Source organism: Rhinatrema bivittatum, chromosome 2 (assembly GCF_901001135.1).
Source record: "Rhinatrema bivittatum chromosome 2, aRhiBiv1.1, whole genome shotgun sequence".
Lineage (NCBI taxonomy): Eukaryota > Metazoa > Chordata > Amphibia > Gymnophiona > Rhinatrematidae > Rhinatrema > Rhinatrema bivittatum.
The window spans coordinates 309,184,690-309,207,920 of NC_042616.1; the positions used below are offsets into that span (position 1 = coordinate 309,184,690).

The 23,231-nt window shown below is 44.8% G+C and overlaps 1 protein-coding gene across 1 annotated transcript in view; it reads right to left on the bottom strand.

Moving 5' to 3' along the window:
- ULK4 (unc-51 like kinase 4) overlaps positions 1-23,231 on the bottom strand; it is a 1,180,200-nt gene that overhangs the window by 1,066,196 nt on the left and 90,773 nt on the right. Inside the window, exons 10-11 of the mRNA XM_029589702.1 lie at positions 14,997-15,115; positions 7,120-7,189 (exon numbers count right to left, since the gene is read on the bottom strand). Coding sequence (XP_029445562.1) covers positions 7,120-7,189; positions 14,997-15,115 — 189 coding nt within the window. The remainder of the gene's footprint in view (positions 1-7,119; positions 7,190-14,996; positions 15,116-23,231) is intronic.

The following is a 23,231-nucleotide window of genomic DNA, read 5'->3' on the forward strand; positions in this document are numbered from 1 at the left end:
GCAAGTTAAATGTAAGACATTGATAAGACAGGCTAAGAGAGAATTTGAAAATAAGTTGGCTGTAGAGGCAAAAACTCACAGTAAAAACTTTTTAAAATATATCCGAAGCAGAAAGCCTGTGAGGGAGTCAGTTGGACCGTTAGATGATCGAGGGGTTAAAGGGCACTTAGAGAAGATAAGGCCATCGCGGAAAGATTAAATGATTTCTTTGCTTCGGTGTTTACTGAAGAGGATGTTGGGGAGGTCCCCGTACTGGAGAAGGTTTTCATGGGCAATGATTCAGATGGACTGAATCAAATCAAGGTGAACCTAGAAGATGTGGTAGACCTAATTGACAAATTGAAGAGTAGTAAATCACCTGGACCGGATGGTATACACCCCAGAGTTCTGAAGGAACTAAAAGATGAAATTTCAGACCTATTAGTAAAAATTTGTAACCTATCATTAAAATCATCCATTGTACCTGAAGACTAGAGGATAGCTAATGTAACCCCAATATTTTAAAAGGGCTCCAGGGGCGATCCGGGAAACTACAGACCGGTTAGCCTGACTTCAGTGCCAGGAAAAATAGTGGAAAGTGTTCTAAACATCAAAATCACAGAATATATAGAAAGACATGGTTTAATGGAACAAAGTCAGCATGGCTTTACCCAAGGCAAGTCTTGCCTCAAATCTGCTTCACTTTTTTGAAGGAGTTAATAAACATGTGGATAAAGGTGAACCAGTAGATGTAGTATACTTGGATTTTCAGAAGGCGTTTGACAAAGTTCCTCATGAGAGGCTTCTAGGAAAAGTAAAAAGTCATGGGATAGGTGGTGATGTCCTTTCGTGGATTGCAAACTGGCTAAAAGACAGGAAACAGAAAGTAGGATTAAATGGGCAATTTTCTCAGTGGAAGGGAGTGGGCAGTGGAGTGCCTCAGGGATCTGTATTGGGACCCTTACTTTTCAATATATTTATAAATGATCTGGAAAGAAATACGACGAGTGAGGTAATCAAATTTGCAGATGATACAAAATTGTTCAGAGTAGTTAAATCACAAGCAGATTGTGATACATTGCATTGCAGGAAGACCTTGTGAGACTGGAAAATTGGGCATTGAAATTGCACATGAAATTTAATGTGGATAAGTGCAAGGCGATACATATAGGGAAAAATAACCCATGCTATAGTTACACAATGTTAGGTTCCATATTAGGTGCTACCACCCAAGAAAGATCTAGGCGTCATAGTGGATAACACATTGAAATTGTCGGTTCAGTGTACTGCGGCAGTCAAAAAAGCAAACAGAATGTTGGGAATTATTAGAAAGGGAATGGTGAATAAAACAGAAAATGTCATAATGCCTCTGTATCGCTCCATGGTGAGACCGCATCTTGAATACTGTGTACAATTCTGGTCGCCGCTTCTCAAAAAAAGATATAATTACGATGGAGAAGGTACAGAGAAGGGCTACCAAAATGATAAGGGGAATGGAACAGCTCCCCTATGAGGAAAGACTAAAGAGGTTAGGACTTTTCAGCTTGGAGAAGAGACAGCTGAGGGGGGATATGATAGAGGAGTTTAAAATCATGAGAGGTCTAGAACGGGTAGATGTGAATGAGTTATTTACTCTTTCGGATAATAGAAAGACTAGGGGGCACTCCATGAAGTTAGCATGTGGCACCCCTATAAAAAAAAAATAAAAAAAATAAAAAAAATAAAAACATTGTTTCGGTTCCCTCAGTAGGCCTCCCTCCGAGCCACTCCTCCCAACCCCACACCTTACCGCGTTACACACACGCCCTTACCCCTCTACCCAATCCATAACAATTATGGGTCCCTACTCTATTCCAATCGTATACAACAGCAGGAGATACTCTCCAATTAATCAAAGCACACCACAAAATATGCAGCAAAGAAAAAAAAGACTACTACCAATATTGCTCTCCCCACTAAACCAATTCCTTGGGCTTACCTTATTCTCAGTAACCCTACTGAACGCGCAATCCCTAACTAAAAAATCTCACTTACTCAATGACTATCTCACTGAAGAACAACCAGATCTTTGTGCCATTACTAAATCTTGGCTAAAACCTGAAGATACAGTCCTACTCAACCAACTCCCCATCCAATCATATGATATCGTATCTGTCCCAAGACCAAAAAAACGAGGAGGTGGTCTGTTATTAGCATCAAAAAAAATCATGGGACTATCTCTTCTCACAGCCATCTCCTCCCCCTCTCTGGAATTTGCAGTCTTCAAATCTCCCCAACTGCAAGTAGGCCTCATCTATGCTCCGCCAGGTCATCTTGACTCAGACCCTTCTCCTCTCATCGAAGGTATTGCTAAACACATCAACACAGACACGCCGGCCATACTTCTTGGAGACTTCAATCTTCATGTGGATGCTAAGCCCCGCTCATCCAACTGTGAACTATTCATTAACACTCTTAATCTCATGGGTTTTCAACAGCTTCTAAAAGAACCCACCCACAAAGCAGGACACACATTAGACCTAATCTTTATCAATCAAGGTCTCACCCTATCTTCGTCCACAGTCTATCTGCCAATCCCTTGGTCCGATCACAAATTAATCAACACTTCCCTAGCCTGCCACAACCTAAGCACAACTACATCCCAGAAAACAGTGGTACAGTTCAGAAAATTATGCAACCAACAAACCATCACTGCAAAGCTATCTGACGAACTAAAAAACATGATCACCACCGACGCGGACTCAGCTTTCGCATCTTGGACCAACATAACAAAGAAAGTCGCAGATCTGACATGCCCACTTGTCTCCAAAAACATCAACACTAATAAAGACAAGAAAAAGCCATGGTTCACTACAGACCTCAGACTGTTAAAGCGGGAAGTTAGAATCAAAGAACATATCTGGAGGAAAAACCCCACAAATGCGAACATCTCAGCATTCAAAACCAGTATGCACCAATACAGGATATCCATTCTTCAAACCAAAAGAGACTTTTACTCACATAAAATCCACCACTTCATATATGACCCAAAAGCCCTCTTCTCCCTGGTATCATCCCTCACTAAACCTCCTCCAAGCGTAATTCCAGATGAAAAAGCCGCAAACAAAGCAGAGGAACTTGCCATCTTCTTCAAAGAAAAAATTTCCAACCTCCTGAACCCCCTTCGGGATCACAAAAATCAGTCCCCACAACAACCAATCGCTGCAGCATCACCACCCCATGCCTCAAACCTGGATATCTTTGAACCTGCATCTACACTAGAGATTGAAAACATATTAAAGAAACTCAAACCGTCTTCACACCCTCTCGACGCAATTCCGGTGAATCTTCTCATAGCAAGCGCCAAAGTCATTGCTAAACCAATATCTCAAATTATCAACGCCTCACTTACCCAAGGCATAGTGCCAACCCCACTCAAACTTGCCATTTTGAAACCACTTCTAAAAAAGCCAAATCTCTCACCGGAAAACCCAGCCAACTACCGACCAATTGCAAATCTCCCTTTCATAGCAAAAATCCTGGAAAGAATTGTAAATCATCAACTCTGCGAATTTATAGATGAAAACCACATTCTAGCTACAACTCAATTCGGCTTCCGCAAATCCAGAAGTACAGAATCACTTCTAATTTCACTAACTGACAACATCCTCCTCAACCTTGAGAAAAAACAACCGTGCCTCCTAATACTCCTTGATCTATCAGCGGCATTTGACACGGTTAACCATGAGATGCTCCTAAACCGTCTAGAAGAGATTGGAATCAAAAACACTGCTATCAATTGGTTTAAATCATTCTTACAAGACAGGACTTATAAAGTTAAGATCAACTACAAAGAGTCCAAACCTATCAATTCAACCCTTGGAGTACCTCAAGGATCCTCCTTATCCCCGACCTTATTCAATATTTACCTGCTCCCCCTCTGTAACCTACTATCCAAACTGAAACTAACGCACTACCTATATGCGGACGATATACAAATCCTCATTCCAATAACCAAATCATTGCAAGAAACCCTCCAATATTGGAATTCATGCTTCAGCTCCATATCCAATCTTCTTGCGGATCTCTGCCTAATTCTCAATGCCAACAAAACTGAATTCCTCCTCATCACACAAGATGGCAACTACCAGCTCTCCAACACACTTCCCGTGGCAACACCTACTCTATCGCCCATGGTAAAAAACCTAAGAGTTATCATGGACAACCATCTAAACTTCAAAAATTTCATTAACAACACCGTGAAAGACTGTTTCTACAAAATCCAAGTCTTAAAACGTCTCAGACCTTTACTCCACCCCCATGACTTCAGATCAGTGTTGCAAGCAATTATATTCTCAAAAATGGATTACTGCAATTCTCTTTTACTCGGTCTTCCAGCTCCTTCCCTTAAACCTCTACAAATGCTGCAAAATGCCACTGCCAGGATTCTAACCAAAACAAAAAAAAGGGACCACATTACGCCAATCTTAAAGAATCTCCATTGGCTCCCTATAAAACAAAGAATCCTTTACAAGTCCCTCTCGACCATCCACAAAGCCATCTACAAAACATCACACCTAGACCTCATAATCCCATTACAGCTACACTCATCCTCTCGTCCACGAAGATCTGCGCAAAAAGGCTCTCTAAAAACACCTCCATTAAAGACATCTTCAAACAAAAGAGCATTCTCCTCAGCAGGCCCTAACTTATGGAACTCTCTCCCTGCGACCCTTAGGCTCGAACAATGCCCAATAAACTTCAAAAAAAGACTCAAGACCTGGCTTTTCTCCCAAGCCTTCGCATGATTGGAACTGTAATATCACCATCACTACATGATCTCCTCATCATATGTGCAACTGCCTAAGTAATCAAGAATTCATATCCACCACATTCCCCCTAAGAATGCTGACTCATCACAGGACTGCTACTTGATTATCAAAGCGCTAGTTATGTTAGATTCATCGTTCAAAATGCTATATCACATCCTGTTCAATGTTATTTATATTTATATTTATCCTAATCAAATCCCAGTTCTTACTTCTTGTTATCTGTAAGACACTCATATATTATGTCATCCCAAAGTTACTTGTAAACCGAAGTGATTAGTAACATTGTTACTAAAACTGCGGTATTTAAAAAAATGTTAAATAAATAAATAAATAAATAAATAAAGTTCTTTTTTACTCAACGCACAATTAAGCTCTAGAATTTGTTGCCAGAGGATTTGGTTAGTGCAGTTAGTGTAGCTGGGTTTAAAAAAGGTTCGATTAAGTTCTTGGAGGAGAAGTCCATTAATTGCTATTAATCAAGTTGACTTAGGGAATAACCACTGCTATTACTGGCATCAGTAGCATGGGATATACTTAGTTTTTGGGTACTGGGTAGGTACTTGTAGCCTGCACTGGCCACTGTTGGGAACAGGATGCTGGGCTTGATGGACCCTTGGTCTGACCCAATATGGCATATCTTATGTTCTTAACTACAGGTTTGCACCTCTACCATCTGCCGGAGACAGATAAGTACTGAGGGACTGCAGCTGGCACTTTCGGTTATGTAGCAGTGCCTCAAAGTTTTTGTTCTCTGCCTCCAGCCTCCATCTGCTGGTAGGGATGCAAAACCCACTTGTCTGGACTGATCTGGGTATGAACAGGAACAGTCCTAAGTTTAGCCAGATAAGTTTATCCAGTTAGCTAGAATTTTATGCAGCTATACTCAGCAGAGCACCTAATCAGCAGCAGTTTACTGAATATCCATGAAAACATATTTAGCTACCTTTAGACATATAAATTGCATGCTTGCCACACTGCTGAATATTCACCTTTTAGCTTATTAACAGTGTGTTTGCAACTGATTTGCAACTCAGGTGAGTTGTTATAGGATCCCAGTAGTTTTAGAAAATGGTCTCTGATAACCCTATGATCTCAGGTTGTTGCAGAGTTGCAGCTATTACCTGAGGGTGTCCAGAGAAATAGTTTTTGTATACAGGTTATTTGCCAAGAGGCAAATGAAAACCCAGCTGGTGAGTGGAATGTTGCCAAGAGGAAGGCATGTGTGCAGGTGCAAGCAAGGCCTGTGCAGTGTTTCCTGGGACCCTCAAATGGCCAAGGGTTTAATCCCTGGTGAATGGTAAAGATAGCACAAGGGCATTACGTGACAGATATACTCCCACTTAATTAAATCTTGCTGTCGCAGAGTTAAAGGCTTTAAATTAATGTATTTATATCGACTAATAGTTGAGCCATTAATTACAGGTATGTGCATGTTCAAAATGTTCAGTTGGTTCATTTTTCAAGGGGGGGGGGGGAGGAGAGAAGCTAATTCATTTTGGCTTGTTTCATGAAGGCGTGAGGGGGGTTCCTAGACATTTAAGTTCATTTCTTTTGTTTCATTCATTTTTGGTAATGTGTCCTTTTCGCAAATACATGACCTATTTATCCATTATTTTTAAAGGCGCAACACTGCCATAGCAAAGTCCCCCCACACTGCATCCCTAAGTAAAAAGCCTCCCTGGGATTTAGTGTCCCCTCCCCCTCCCAACCCAATATAAAAACATTACTATGGTCTAGTGCCCCCACCTCTCGTAACCCTCCAGGTGTCTGGAGTCAGACAGTTGTCATACATTACATTGACCTACTGCATGGGGTCAAAGTAGCATATAATGTAAGCCAAAACCATTTTGAAAAATGGTACAGGTGTGGCAGGAATGAAGGAGGATCACTCCTACCCACTAGAACCTAGGAATATTGTAGTAAACCTTGGAGGGTTCAGGGGGTGGGGAAACTAGACCCCAGGGTTTTATTTTTTTATACCAGGTTGATAGAAGGGGGAAATAGACCCTAGGGAGAATTTTTACCCAAGGATGTGGAGTGGGGGGGGGGGGGGGGCAGGGACATGAGGCTTTTTTCAAAATGGCAGCCTGAACATTTTCAGACATTTCAAAATTAATCCATTTTCAGTTTAATACATTTGTAATGAACTGAAAATCAACCCATTCATCGCTTTTTACCCATTTAGGTAAAATGAATGCATATAGCTATTAATTTATGGCAGGCAATGGATACTACAAAGAATCTAATAGCTAAATCACCCCTAAACATGGGAAATGTCAAGGACCAAAACATTTTAATCAGAATGCAAGTTTTGATTGTTTTCATTTACCTGAGAAGAAACATAGCTTCATTAGATACACCACCAAGTGCACTTTTAGGCCGCAGCTCTGCTGAATATTCTAGTTAGGGTAAAAACAAACAAAGGGTTACCAGACAGCACTTGGAGGCTTTGGGGAAAATTTCCAAACAGTCCACTTATTTGCAAACTACGTACTTTCCACACATTCTCAAAGGGAAAAGTACCCGCTCTGTTTCTCTTTGAAAATTACCAAGTGCAAAGTACACAGATGCTTTTAATGTAAGCATGAGGCACCTGTTATTTGCATGGGTGGCTGAGTGATGGGAAAATAGCGCATGTTCATTTGAAAATAAAACTATGCACACTGTTTTCTTCCACCAACCTCAACATGCCTACAGGAACATCACTTTTTAATGTGGCTAAAAGTATGTGTGCTATGATACCCACGCATACTTTAGCTAAACTTGAATGGAGCAATTTTCATTCAAGCCATTTTACTGGGGTAAACACATTTGAAAAATGCATTCCCAGTAGGCAACAGGTAATGAAATGGATAAATTGCATCCAAATTTGACATACAATATTAATAATTTAAACTGTATGTACACTAGGTTTTGTTTTGGGTTCCAACATTCGGGCAAAATAAGCTTAAGCAAATTCAGGCTTTCATGGATCAAATTTTAATACAAAAAATATATTCCAACAGCAATAACAAAATATAACCCAGTTTTACTCAAGTGAACTATACAACTTGACAAGTGCCATGCTTGTATAGTAAAGCACAGTCGGGCAATATTCAGACACTGATTGTGCAGGTCAGCTATGCTACCCAGGAAGATTTTCTTTCAAAATCTGGCATGATTGGAATTTATACAAAGAAAACGCCTCCATGAACTATCCTAAACCTCCATGGGTAGGTCTTCCTGCACATATTCCAACTGTCCAAGACCTACTACCTTCTCAGCGATGTAAAGATTCCCCAACATTCTATTCATAGGTGCCCCCACTCTCCAACCAACCTTATCCAGGATCAAGAGGATTCCATGAGATTCTCCCCCTTACAGTCTCCAGCCGACTCCCAAAGTGACTACCCAGTGCCCCTATCCCCACTCCCTACAATCATTATTTACAATCCTGGGTGATCTCCTGTTCACTGGCAGAACAGATATGAGCGAACTCCTGCTGGTCCAGCTGCTGACTGCTGAAGAGCACTGCTTACCAACACTTCAGCACTACACACGTGGTGAAGCACCACTATATGGTGCCATTCAGCAGCTAGGCTAGCTCTCACATATTTCTGCCAGTGGGCAGTGGGGATCACCTGGATTCCTCTTCATCAGAGAAAGGCTGACAGCTCTGAGGGAGAAGTGAAGTGCAGTTGTCAGGGGGCTGAGAGACAGTGTTGATAAGTGGAAGGGAGGGGGATCCGTGCAAAAATATAAGAAAATTATTCCTTACCTGCTAATTTTCGTTCCTGTAGTACTAAGGATCAGTCCAGACCGTGGGTTATGTCCCCCGTCCAGCAGATGGAGTCAGAGCAAACTTCTGAGGGTGCTGGCATATAAGCTGGTGCAACCCTCCTATTCCTCAGTATCGAGAATATCAAAGCCAAGTCAGAAAAACTGGACAGACCGAGGAGGATGGATCAAGCATAACCACAAGGCAAACTGGAAAAAAAAAACTGTCAAAACTGTGAACCAGAACAACTTGCCAAGAGAACTGACAGCCGAATCAAAAAACACACAGACCAGTAGCCCCAAGAAGAAGGCTAAGCAATAGGACAGGAGAGAGAGCAAGAGCGGTGTCGAGCAGGTATAGCCCCAGATCCAATCACGACCAGGGCGGGCGTCTGGACTGATCCTTAGTACTACAGGAACGAAAATTAGCAGGTAAGGAATAATTTTCTTTTCCCTGTACGTACTAGGATCAGTCCAGACCGTGGGATGTACCAAAGCTTCCCTAAACCGGGTGGGTCCATGAGAACCCTGCTCGGATAGCCCTGTCCCCAAAGGAGCCTGATTCCGCTGCCAGCAAATGGAGCCGGAAGAGCCGGGAAAAACATGTGAAAAGATTTCCCGGTCGCTGCCCCACAGATTTCCTGAACGGAGACGTGCTGCGACTCCGCATAGGAAGTGGCCTGTGCTCTCAGAGAATGAGCCTTGATACTATCGGAGGATCCTTACCGGAGCCGATGTACGCCGAAGCCACCGCGCAGTGGCGGTCTTCGTCTCTTGTTGTCTCTTCCTGTTCCCGGACCAGAGAACAAAAAGATGATCGGAAACTCGAAACTCATTCGTCACTTCCAAATAGCGCAAGGGGACTCGCTTCACGTCTAGGCGCCTGAGAGATTGAGGGGCGTCCGGTGGGAAGGACGGAAGTTCTACCACCTGGTTCAAGTGAAACGCCGAGACCACCTTGGGCAGGAACGAGGGAACTGTCCGGATGAGGACTCCCGAATCTGAGAACCGAAGGAAAGGTTCCCTGCATGAGAGGGGCTTGGAGCTCTGAGATGCGCCTCGCCGAGGCTATGGCCACCAAGAAATCGTCTTCAACGTGAGATCCTTGAGAGAGAGGACCGAAGCAGAGGCTTGAAAGGAGATTCCGCTAGAGCCCGCAACACCAGATTAAGGTTCCAGGAAGGACAAAGCTGACGCACCGGCGGCCGCAGATGCTTGACTCCCTTCAGGAACCGTGAGATATCCGGATGAGACGAGGGATCGGGAAGTCCCGAGGAGCGAGCCAAGGAGGCCAGCGCAGACACCTGCACCCGCAGGGAATTGTGGGAGAGACCCTTCTCCAGCCCCTCTTGAAGGAACGCCAGGATCTGCTGCCGCGAGGCCGCTGTTGCGTGGGCCCCCCCCCGTGCAGAACACCATACTCCGAAGACCTTCCACACCTGCACATAGGCGACCAAGGTCAAGGTCTTCCGCGCTCTGGGGAGAATGTCTACCACGGAGACTGCGTAGCCCTCACGCAGGAGGCTCCTCCTTGCAAAAGCCAGGCCGCAAGAAAGAAGTGTTCCGCCTGATCCGAAAAATACCGGACCCTGGTGAAGGAGACGAGGCAGGTGTGCGAGCCGAAGAGGACCGTCTACCGCAATGTTGAGTAGATCTGCGAACCACGGCCGAGGCGACCATTCCGGAGCAACTAGGATTACCGATCCGTGGTGCAACTCTACCCGTTTCAGCACCTTGCCCACCAGGGGCCAAGGGGGAAAGACATAGAGCAGAATTCGGGACGGCCAAGGAAGAACTAGGGCGTCCACCCCCTCCGCGCCGCGCTCCCTTCTGTGGCTGAAGAACCGTGGGGCTTTGGCGTTGGAGGCGGTTACCAGGAGATCCATGGAGGGCATCCCCCAGCGCCGCACGATGAGGGCCATCGCATCGTCGGAGAGAGCCCACTCTCCGGGGTCCAGGGCCTGACGGCTCAGGAAATCCGCTTGAATGTTGTCCACCCCGGCAGTGTGCGAAGCCGCCATACGAACGAGGAACCGTTCCGCCCACGGCATGAGACGAGCGGCTTCGAGGGCTACCTGACGACTCCTGGTGCCCCCTTGCCGATTGATGTAAGCCACCGTAGTCGCAGTGTCCGAGAGGGCGCGGACCGACTGACCCCTGACTAAGGGCAGGAAATGCATGAGCGCCAGGCGCACCGCTCTGAACTCCAGGCGGTAGATCGGCCATGTCTACTGTTCCTTTGTCCACTGACCCTGAGCCGAGCTCCTGAGGCAGACTGCCCCCCCAACCGGACAGGCTGGCATCGGTAGTGACTACTATCCAGTCCGGAGTCTCCAGCGGGCAACCCTGGGCCAAGTGTTTGAGATCCAACCACCACTTCAAGCTGTACCTGGCGGTGGGAGAGAGAGGGATGACCGCCTGATAATCCCAAGACACTGGCCTCCACCTTGATAGCAGAGACATTGGCAGAGGCCTCAGGTGTGCAAGGGACCAGGGCACGAGACTTATAGCAAAAGCCACGGAGCCCAGGAGTTGGAGGTAGTCCCGCGCTGTGTGCTCCGGAAGAGAGGCCAATTGAACGATCTGATCTCGCCAGGATTGCGCCCCGTCTGGACGAAGGGAGAGTGTGCCCTGTACAGTGTCGAAGCGTGCTCCCAGAAAAATCCAATTGCCGGGAGGGCAGTAGGCTGCTCTTGCTGAAGTTCACCACCCAGCCGAGAGACTGCAGGAAGGACACCACTCTGTCGACCGCCGACTGACCCTGCGGAAGAGTCTTCGCTCTGATGAGCCAATCGTCCAAGTAAGGATGGACCAGGATGCCTTCCCTCCTGAGTGCGGCTGCCACCACTACCATGACCTTGGTAAAAGTCCCGGGCGCGGTCGCCAACCCGAAGGGTAGGGCCTGGAACTGAAAATGTTGACCCAAAATCTTGAAGCGAAGAAACAGCCAATGGGCCGGCTGGATCGGAACATGCAGATAGGCCTCTGTTAGATCGAGAGAGGCCAGGAACTCTCCCTGATGCACCGCCGCGAAGACAGAGCGGAGTGCTTCCATGTGGAACGTGGAGACCCGAAGCACCTTGATGACTTCCTTGAGATCTAGGATGGGACGGAAGGCGCCGTCCTTCTTGGGGACCACGAAGCAAATGGAATAATGCCCCGAGCCCACCTCACCTGAGGGGACGGGCGCAAGGGCCCCCAAGTCCAGAAGCCTGCATAGCGTGCGCTGGATTCCCAGGCGCTTGGAGCTTGACCCGCAGGGAGAGAAGATGAACCTGTCCCTGGGAAGCCGGACAAATTCCAACGCGTAGCCGTGTCTTAGAATGTCCAGGACCCACTGGTCCGTTGTGATGGTAGTCCACTCCTCGTAGCCGAGGAGTCCCTGGCGGGTCTGCGACCCCGAAAGGACCGGGTCCAAGACTGAGACCTCCCGGATGGCGGCTTGGGTCCTTGTTGCCTAGCTCCCCTGTAACCCCGCCGAGGGCAGGCGCGGTTCCTGGAGCTCGATGATGATGGACGATAGGACCCCTGGCGATCTTCGGGCAACCGATGGACCGAATTCTCACCTAGAGATTTGATAATCCGATCGAGGTCCTTGCCGAAAGAAATCTACCCTTGACAGGTAGCGCCCCCAGGCTAGATTTGGAGGAAGGGTCCGCTGCCCAGTTTCGTAGCCACAGGAGTCGTCTGGCGGAAACTGCTGACACCATGGTCCTCGCCAGGACCCTCAACAAGTCGTGTAAAACGTCCGCTCCATAGGCTATGACCGCCTCCAGGCGGTCCGCCTGCGCCGCCTCCTCCGGCGGCAACTGCTGCGAGGCGAGGAGCTGTTGGACCCATCGAAGACGGGCTCCCTGAGTTAGGGAACCACAGATGGCTGCTCGGACCCCCAGTGCCGATACCTCAAAGATCTTCTTCTTCTTCTTCTTCTTCTGGGCGACCTCCGGCTTCCTGTCCTGTACGTCTCGAAGAGCTGTACCCCCAGTGACCGGGATCGTGGTTCTCTTCGTGACAGCGGACACCGCTGAGTCCACTTTAGGGACCTGAAGGAGACCCGGAAAGTCTCCAGGGAGAGGATAGAGCTTGTCCATAGCCCTGCCGACCCGGAGGGACGCCTCCGGGGTGTCCCATTCACGCACTAGCCGCTGGAGAAACGAATCAGGAATAGGGAAGGTCCTAGCCAGTGGACGCAGGCCTGCCAGCACTGGATCCCCTGTCATTAAGGCGGAAGCTACGGAGGGAGCCGGGGGCTCAACAGGGGGGTCGAGGTCCAACTCCTGAAGAACATGGGGGATAAGCTCCGCCAATTCCTCCATACGAAAGATGCGGAGCACCCGAGGGTCATCACATTCCAGGTGGACTGCCGAAGTCGAGTAATCATCCCCCTGAGATGCCGGATCCCCCCCTGGGTCCGGCAGAGGAGACGTTCCTCCCAGGGACAACGGAAGGCCCAGTGGCACTCTGGGACACCCCCCCCCCCCCGCACCGCAGCCCCCGAGATCCTTGGGGACTTGGCCGGCGGGGGGACTGCCGCTGACCCGCCCCCCGTAGGGTGCAGGCTCTGAAGATAGGCCTGGTGCATGAGCACCACAAAGTCAGCCGAAAAACCTGGAGGCCCCGGGGGAGGGGCAGATAGAGGGTCCCTAGGGAGTCCGCTGGCAGAGGGGAGCGGGCCCGGGTTCGGGACCAGCGGTACCAGTGACGAAAAATTCCTCCTGAGTCTCTTCAGGGTGGGATCCCACGCTGTTCTCCAGCTCCAAGATGGCCGCCGCTCCCGCCAAAGGCGGGGGCGGGGCACCTCCCCGAGGAGCGCGGCGCTCCGAGCGCGGCGCGAAATCATCGGGGGAGCAGCGCTTGTCTCCCCCCTGGGGAGACATCGGCTGCACGGACCTTCCCGCGAGCCGCCCCGTGCCGGGCCGCCGCAGGACGGGCAGCGGGCGCGCTGCATCGCGTCGGTCCCGGGCGGGAACGAGGTGCTGGAGTGACGTCGAGAGTCGGGCCGCGGGAGGAGCAGGCCTGCCTCGCCCTCGCTCTACTCGTTGTCCTCCCCCCAGGAGCGGCAGGGGAAAGAGACCTCCCTGCCGCTGCGGCCCCGGGGAATTGGCGCGTCACGGGGCCGCGAGAGGGGAGGGAAACCGCGACTCAGGGTAGGGGAGAGGCTGGCCCCACCAGCATCCACCTCCGTACGGCTTGCGATGCTGCAAAGTAAAAGTACAAAAAACTTACCAAACTTTCCCCCCAAAACGGCTGCGAAGTGAAGGGAAAGCAGAAGGAAGAGAGAGTGAGGGGAGAAATGAAGATATTACCGCAGAGGCAGTCCAGATAGCAAGAGTTAGGGCGGCAAGCCCAAGCCTCCTCACAATAAACTCTCCCAAAATTAAAGAACCCCTTTTTTTTTTTTTTTTTTTTTTTTACTGCTTGATCCAACCTAAGAAGGAAATATAAAAACAGAAAAGTGTGGAACAAAGCCACTAGCTAGGGGAAGCAACGGGTTCCCCTCCTCACATCTGCTGGAGTCAGAGAGATACTGAGGAATAGGAGGGTTGCACCAGCTTATATGCCAGCACCCTCAGAAGTTTGCTCTGACTCCATCTGCTGGACGGGGGACATAACCCACGGTCTGGACTTATCCTAGTACGTACAGGGAACACACAGATTTGCACTACCTCAAAGAATAATGCAAATCTATGCATGCATACTGTTCATACACATTTTGAAATGGTTATGTATGCATATTGCTGTCTCCCCCAACCTCTTCCCATCCCTGAATTCTTAGCTTTTAATGCAGCTATATTTTAGCCACTATGCTGGGATCATTTTTCAAAGAGCACAATGTATGTAGGTAAAAGCAAGTGTACCCATGTAGGTCCATTTGAAAATTGTCCTCCCTATGTTGAGAGAGTTTGTGCTGGATGGGCTTTTCTTTACAATTTTCTAATATAATTTGGATAGAAGCTGTTTTTAAAGGGGATTCATTGGACTTAAACAGTTTAGAAGATATCATTTTGGAAGGTCAATATTTTAAAAGGTTTGATCTGACTAACTTTGGAAATCAGCCAGACAAACTTCGCTGTTTCAGTTTCTGGCCCCTTACCTCTCTCGACTGGCTACGTTTTATCCAGGAAAAAATCAAAGCTCACACAAAATTTAGCCAGACAAAAAGAGTGTGGGGAGCATTTCTGGGGTGTGGTTAAACTTTAGCCAGTCATTGCTGCCAACCAGTCACTCTAAAGTTACCTGGACAGATTTGGCCAGGTAACTTTAGACCAGATATTCAGCCTGTACTTTTATTTGAGCTGAATATCCGAACAAATTTAACCGGACAAAGTTATACGATTAACTTTGACTGCACATGGCTAGCTCAATATCAACCTCAGCATGAGCAATTTTCTGATTTAAACTTAAAATTATACAACCCAATTTTACAGACTACCCACTATAGAATCTTACCTAGTCTGAATGATTTGTTAAGATGTTGACTATTAACAGCTCCTTCCACTGACATGGCCTGTAAGTTTGTAGTATTCTTAAGCAGCTCTTTGGAATCTCTAATTTCAGTGTTCTCCTTGCTATTTCAACAACAAACAAATTTATCAATGCAACCATAAATTTACCCTTCATTTTATACTTATGCCTCACTATTACAGACATTTACTATAAAAAAAAAAAAAAGACAGTGCCACAGTTCACGTAGTCAAAAATACATGCAAAACTAGGTTCCAATAAAAGATGCAGGATAACATTATTATCTATGAAAGTAAATAATATTCCTGCTGCAATTATTAAAGAACACAAGAAGATTTTTAGAAGAGGATTCTAGGTGATTTTGATGACTGTCCAATATGAATACAACAATATCTAACTCACAGAATACAGCAAGACCAGTAATCTTGCACAATGTTCTCATTGTTCTAAAACTGTTGAATTGATATCTTTAAAATAAAAAGACTTTAAAATGTACTTTGTTAGAAGCATGTAGCAGATAGACATAGGAAGAATAACTTTCAAAGGTATTTCCACAGGTAAAGCAGTGCTTTAGCTGAAGAAATGGCTCGTTATAAAATTGTCCATTAATATGCGGGTACATTTATGTCTAGTATGCACATAAGTTCCCCTGGTCTGAATGGAGGCATACCCAAGGGCAGAGTTGAGGAGGGATTTTCAAAAGTATGCAAACAAATTTTCATAGAAAACTTCTGCATACAAACTAGCAGATGTAATTGTGTGTAAGTAGTTTTGGTGCGGTAATTTTCAAAGCAAACATGTATAAGTTTGCCTTGAAAGCTGGTGTAACTTATGCATATATTTACTGATTTACCATAAACTGTGTTTTTCATAGAGAGCATAATCTGTGGGAGATGTCATCTGATGGCACTGAACATTGCTGTCTCTCCAAGCTAGTAGAGCTTTGAGCTTTACTGAGCATGTGCGGCAGTTCCCATGCAGGTATTGCCTCAGAGTCTCCTCAGTCTGTGTCAAAGCTTATAGACTAGACAAGTCTGCTATCCAGTGAGGAGGGCGGGCATCTCATGGCTAATTCATCCTGCAATCTATGTAAAATACCATTTACGGTAAGAAACTTGCTTTTTCCGTCGATAAGCAGGGCCACATTTGCCGTGAGGGTTGCATGATAGTGTTATAGATATAGCAACCAGGACTCCACCATGCAGAGTAGACTGTTTGGAAACTGCGTGGTGCAAGACTGCTTATCCTACCCCACGGTCTGTGGCTGCTAAGGCATCAAAGGCAGTAGTGAGATGTGAAGGTGTGCACCGATGACCAAGTTGCTGCTGTACAAATGTCTTCTATGGGCACTTCCTTGAGATATGCTATGGACAAAACTGCTGCTCATACTTGTTGAGCTTTTACTGGATTTGTAAGCTTGAGTCCAGATGCTGCGTAATAATGTTGTGTGCACGAAGGTATCCAATTTGACAATGTTCATTTTATTACGGCTGTGCCCAATCTATTGGGATCATAAGAAATAAATAGTTGGGAAACCTTTCTTGGGGCTTGCATTCTGCGTTTGTAGTACGCTAGAGTTCTTTTGCAGTCTAAAATGTAGAGTAGTTTCTCACCATAATGTACATGAGGAACATACTAATACCAGTTTGGGTTCTGAAAGTTTCATAGTACCGAGACACTCTTACTCTCCAGTGCAGACACCATTTGGCATCGGTTTGATTAAGGATTAGATTACATGCTTATTTTACTAGACATCTCTGCTGCACTGGATACTTTGAATTATGACATTTTATTGTCCCAATTATTGGATTGGCTGGTACCATATTAGTATGGTTCAAGTCTTACATTTGCAACTGTTTTCAATAGGTTAGAAAAGGCTTATAAATTTCTTCGTGGCATCCTATTTCAACTGGCGTCCTCCAAGGCTTGGACCTGTCGGCAGCTTTATTCAACATATAAGGCCAAATTTTCAAAGGCCTACACGCATAAAAATCGGGGTTTACGCGCGTAGCTGGGCCTAGCATTTTATAATGGGCCCGGCCACGCGTGTAAACCCCATTATGCACACAAATGCTGGGCCCTGAAAAAGGGGCAAGCAGGGGGTGTGGTCTGGGCAGGGAGGGGCAGGGCGGAGGCCGGAACAGCGGCTATTAACCACTGTTCCGGGCAAGCGGGCATCAACCAGCTGCCAGCACGCTTAACTTGTTTCTGCTCTGAAAGAGCAGTAAGTAATAAAATAAAAAATGTAGGGAAAGGTAGGTTAGGTTTAGGGGCTGGGGAGGAGAGAGGAAGAGGGAGGAAGTGAAGATACAGGAATAGGGAACTGGAGAAGGCCCTATTGTATTGTCACCATTTTACAAAACTTTGCCCCCTCCCCCCTGCATGCGACGCCAGTAGACATCTAATTTAATAACATGCGCGCGCACGTTATAAAATTGGCACGTTCATGTGCGCACACTGAGAACTGAGCGCACTTGGATGCGCGCTGCCTTGAAAATCTACCCCTTACCTAACACTATTATGTAGACTGCTTGCTGGACTTGTCTGCTATAAACTCTATGCACCTTTTAGCAAAATTAGTTTAATAACCTATGTAATAAGGAGAATTCTCAAACTGCCTGAATAAGGAAATCTGCAAAAATGTGCACAAGTTAGACCAATTTCACAGTGTGCTTAAAGTGCATAAGTCTGTTTTGAAAAATTACCCTACCCCAGTTATATCTGCTATTTGGTGTTCACAAAATTTTCCTAAAAAGTTATGCACATACTGCCAAATTTTATAAAGAATGTGGGTAAAACCAAACCCCCTCCCTAACTCTGCCTTTTTTTATATGCAGAAGTCCTTTTGAAAATTACTCCCCAAAGGACTATTATTAATGGAAGAAAGTCAATATTTTGTTTTTCAAATTATGGGCCAGATTCATTAAGGCTTTTCTCCTATTTTGTGTCTATGGAAAAAACCCTTTGTGAATCAGGTCCTATGAAATTAATTAGCACTCTATTTTTTCAATGGCTTTGTGATGTAGTGACCCTGTTTTCCCCTGCTTGTCTATGCAGGACCAGGCTAGATGACTGGTCCACCTTAAATCCCCCAGAGGGAGACAGCTCTCTGGGAGGATCAATGTGTGGCAGGGAGAGTCCTGAGGGTGGGACTAGCTGGGGCAGGATAAGTTTGTGAGCCCAGCTGGGATCAGAAGGCCCCTACATCTCCAGGATAGGCAGCTCCTGTAAATCTATTCTGACCTAACCTGAAGGCAGTCAATCTTATTGTTGAAGTGTGATTAAATGCTAATAAAGTAAAACAGTGTAAGAAGAAAAGCTGGAGTCAGCATGGTATCTGTAATATCTCAGATTAGGAGACATAGTCAAGCTGATCCCATTTTATCCCATCTGTTATAACATTACCAGAGAAGAGAACTGTATCTTTAGGGAAAGCAGCACACAGAGAAGCAAGTTTAGAGGCAAAGAAGATCACCTCTCGTTCATTTTCCAGAATTATTCAATTTTTGTTGCCTCTATTAAGGGTCTTTATTATGGTATAGCTAAATATCCCATAACCTCCACGATGCAGGGGTTCCAAGACTCAAGAAGGCCTACAACAAGAACCAGCCAGGCATGTAGAAGAGGAGGGGTGCCAAGTGGACAAGTCTCGGGGCTGGCAGGCAGGGGATCGCTTGTAAACTCTCCTATGCCACTGATGTTTAACTGAAATAAAAAGTCGCTTTCCAAACTTGTCAGACAAAGCCAGGAAATTACAAATGAAATGGTCATGGGAAGAACAATTTTCAAAAGCCATTTACCTGGATAAATACTAATTTACCCAGGTAAAAAGGCTGCCTGAAAATTACTCACCCTTAACCCAGTGCGGGGATGCTCAGTACACATACGTTTAGCTGGGTTAAAGGAAGGCATCACTGAAGGTGTGTTTTGTGTGGGATTAGAAAATAGCAGGCATATATTGCATTTTCAAAATGTATGCATGCTATTTGCCAGTCAGACTTAGCCCATATGAAAACCAGGTACAAACTCCACAGGCCAATTGTCCCAATGGGCAATTTTCCAAAGGAAAGTATAAGCTGATTTTCCCTTTGAGATTTTGTACAGAGTCCACAAGTGCAAAGTAGCTGCAGACTTTGAACCAAGATTGGCTGTTTCAAAAATTGCATTGTACACACTTTCCTTACTAAGCGATAGCAACACCTCATCACTGGAATTGAAAACAATGAGACATTTATTTTAAAGCTGTCTAATTTGGTGTTTTAAAGCCCTTCATAAATCAAAATTGAAGTTTTTCTTTTAGCAGGATCATTTCACACTGCTACTAAAGGAGGATAAGTGTGACAAAAACGTATACATGTTCTTTTTTTAGCCCGGAAGTTTCCTCCTGTTCCTTTAGTACTTCAGATCAATTGCACTCAGTTTGTGTTGAGCCACAATGCCATAAGCTTTTATTCACAACCAGTTGGGTTTTCTTCCCTATTATATCTCTCCCCCCAACTTAGTAACAGTCCTTACTTGGATGTCACAAATTTGTGATGAAACTTAGTATAAAGTGGATAATTTACTATGGAGCTCATGGATTCTGAATATTTAAGGGATAATCAAAAAAGTGCTCTAAAGTGTTCTTCCAGATTAGGTACTTTAAAGCATGAAGGATCAAAGTAAACTTTCATCAGCTGTGTTAAAACTCATGTTCAAGTACAATAATATTGCAGGTGGCTTGATGGGAGACTGCAAATGAAGCAAGCTCCACATAAATCTTATAACTAAGGGATCTACTGAAACAGTTTTCCATTTGCATACGCCAACTGAACTTGATTTTGAGTCCAGGTTCTGAGATATGTAGAATGTATTCAAGCAGTTGGTATATAGGACAGCAAAAGAAAGATCTAGAGCTTGCTATTTTATATTATTCCATTTGATATTCTGCATTTCCAAGGAGAAGCACAGAGTAGAATCCATAAAAAATATTTCCAATAATACATCAATAAAAAATTCAAACAGTAACATATAGTAACAAAATATAAATCAATAACCCTAGAATAACCTTCCCTTACGTGCAACCATCTGAACACAAGGGCTCAACCTGCAGGGGAGGCAACTGGTATAGGTGAAGCGCCAGCCTGTCCCTCTTCAGAGCGTGTTTGACAGCTGTCAGCATAGGCCTCAAAGGTTCACCCTCAAGGTTGCTTCAAATACGCCACAGCAACAAGAACTCACACCCACGCCACCCATCACTGTAAGGGTGCAAAGCCCATGGGTACTTTTTACCTGCAGACTTTGCATCAAATTAGAAAGGAAAAGTGCATGCACACTTTTCCTTTGAAGAATGCCACAGGCACAAAGCACCCATGGACTTTTCCGCTTATATTTTGTGCAGGTCTGGATATATATAGACAATAATATATGTATATTTGAAAATAGAATTCCCATACATTGCGTTCTGCTCCTGCCCAAAACATACCCCTGAAAATGCCTCCTCCAAATACAGCTAAAAGTATGTGTGTTGTGGAACCCTGTGGATACTTTTTCAGGCAGTCAATTTAACCAGTCATTATTTAGCTGCATAACATAGCTTTGAAAATTGCCCTCCCCAAGTTTTTTTTTTTTGTTAAGGATAAACCTGCAGAAGATCTCAACATTCATCCAGGAGCAACAAATCCTGTACCTTAGCGTCATAGTTAAATGTGAGAAGGCATGCACGATCAAGAGTTCACACTAAAATGTTATAGATGGATAGTTATTGTTTGGCTGATGGATTGATATTTTTTTTCTTTTTTAGTTTTCCTTTCATGTGTTCTTTTCCAATTTGAGGGCTTGAATGACATGACATGGGATATTTTTGTTGTTTCCTTTTTTTTCTGGATATTCTGTTATTGAAAAGCATGCTATGTCTTTTACTTTGTTCAGATTGTTCATTGTGCATATATTTGAAAATTAAATCATAAAAGATAATTCAAGAAAAGGATATAGACATTTATGCTGTCTGAATTAAAGCAAAAACAGCAAGTTTATTTACCATAAAAGGGGTTCTCCATAGACAGCAAGATGAATTGGTCATAGCATGTGAGTGACATCATCTGATGGAGCCAAACAGACCCTTCTCTCCTAGAACATTTGTTCTACTAAGCATGCACGAGAGTTCCCGTGCGAGCGTTGCCTCATGAAACCCTCAGTTAACTGAAGGGCTTAGCTTAGCTCAGTAGTTGACTCAGCAGGGAGGCAGGTGATTCTTAAGCATGGCTAATTCATCCTATCTTCAAAGAATCCCATTCTCTGTTGAGAAATAGGGTTGAATTAGCCATGACACATGGGAAGTCCCAAGCTGAGGATTGCACTGGAGCGCTTACCGAACCTGAACCCCACTGTGGAGAGTGGACTACTGGGAGAACAGGCTGTGCAAAACTGTTTATCTAAATTTACTGTCTCTTCTTGGTAGAGTGTCCAGACAGTAATGGGATGTGAAGGTGCGAGCTATTGATCAAGTTGCAGCTTTGCAAATGTCTTTAATAGGCATCGCTCACTCTAGCAAAAAAAAAAAAACCTTTTACTCCACGAAAATCCAAGCAGCTGACGGCAATAGGGCCACGATATTTGCCATCATAAAAAAATTTACATGCTCGTCCTCTCCCAACCTACGTACACTTAATAATGACCTCTGCAACCAAATTGCAAGACATTTCAAACAGATAATAATCGATATCTCCACAGATTTCGTAAACCTACCCTACCCCCAAGGATCCCCTACAAATACAAAGTGACAGTACCTAGTCAGCGTTCACTCCTCTGGACACAGATACCTTCAATCAAGTCCTCAACAAGACAAAAATCTCCTTCTCCCCTTTCAATCCGTGCCATGGACAATTACTCAAATCACTAACTACATCCACAAATGAATTACTAACTAATTTAATCAATCAATGTTTGAGCTCAGGCATTTATCCCGACCACTTCAAACTGATCTCTATCCTACCGATACAGAAAAAGAGAAATGATGAATTCTCAAATATTAATAACCTACATCCAATTCCATCCCTCATGACCCTGGCCAAAATCAATGAGCCTGCCAAACTGTATCAACTCAATGAATACCTCTATGACAATGAAATTCTACACCCCAACTGACACTGCTTTAGAAAAAAACATAGTATCGAGACATTGCTTCTGTCCTCCCTTGGATCCCATCCTAAGAGGTTTTGACTCCAACCAAGATTACATCTTAGTATTACTGGACATCTCAGTAGCTTTCAACACTCTGGATCACATTATATTGCTATCCAGACTATAATTAATTGGTATCTCAGATATAGTTTACAATTGGTTCAATTCCTCTCTCACTAACCAACAGTGCCAAATTAATTTAGGAGCCTTCACACACTATTCCATCCCGTCTGGTATGCTTCAAGGTTTGTTACTTTCCCCTACTCTCTTCAACATCTACCTTCTACCATTATGCTACTTACTGGATAGCTTAAACATCCAATTTAAAATATATGCAGATGATATACAGTTCTATAACCCTTACTCAACCTCATGGTCCTATACCCTTTCACTCGTCTCTCTATTTATAAATACAATAAAAGTCTGGCTTTCATATAACCGCCTAAAACTCAACACCTCCAAAACTGAAATAATCTACCTGTCAACCACCCCAACTCTAACAATGGTCCTCTTCCCACGCTTCATCTAAACAGCACTCCCCTTCCAATTGTTAATAAAGTGCATAATCTTGGAGTAATTATTGACTCCTGCCTCTCTATGAACAATCACATATCCACTTTGGTAAAAAATTCCTTCTTTAAAATACATATGTTGAAAAGACTTCAACTGATTTTACATTTCAATGATTTCAGAACAATTCTTCAATCTCTAGTTTTTAGCTGTCTAGATTACTGCAATGCATTGCTTATTGGTCTCCAACAAAACGCTCTCCACCCACTTCAACTGATCCAGAATGCTGCAGCACGTGTTCTCACAGGAACCTCTCGCAAAGAGCATATCTCCCCGATTCTCTACTCCCTACACTGGCTACCAATAGACGCTAGAATAAAATACATATTTACAAAATGGTTAGAAGCCTCCGCTCCGCCAATAAAAACCTTCTAGAAGTACTCACCTTCAAGACGACCCATTTAGACATAACCAAAAAGAGAGCGGATAGCTGGACCCCTACTCTGGAATTCGATCCTAGACAATCTTAGAAACTCCTCCAGTAAGAAA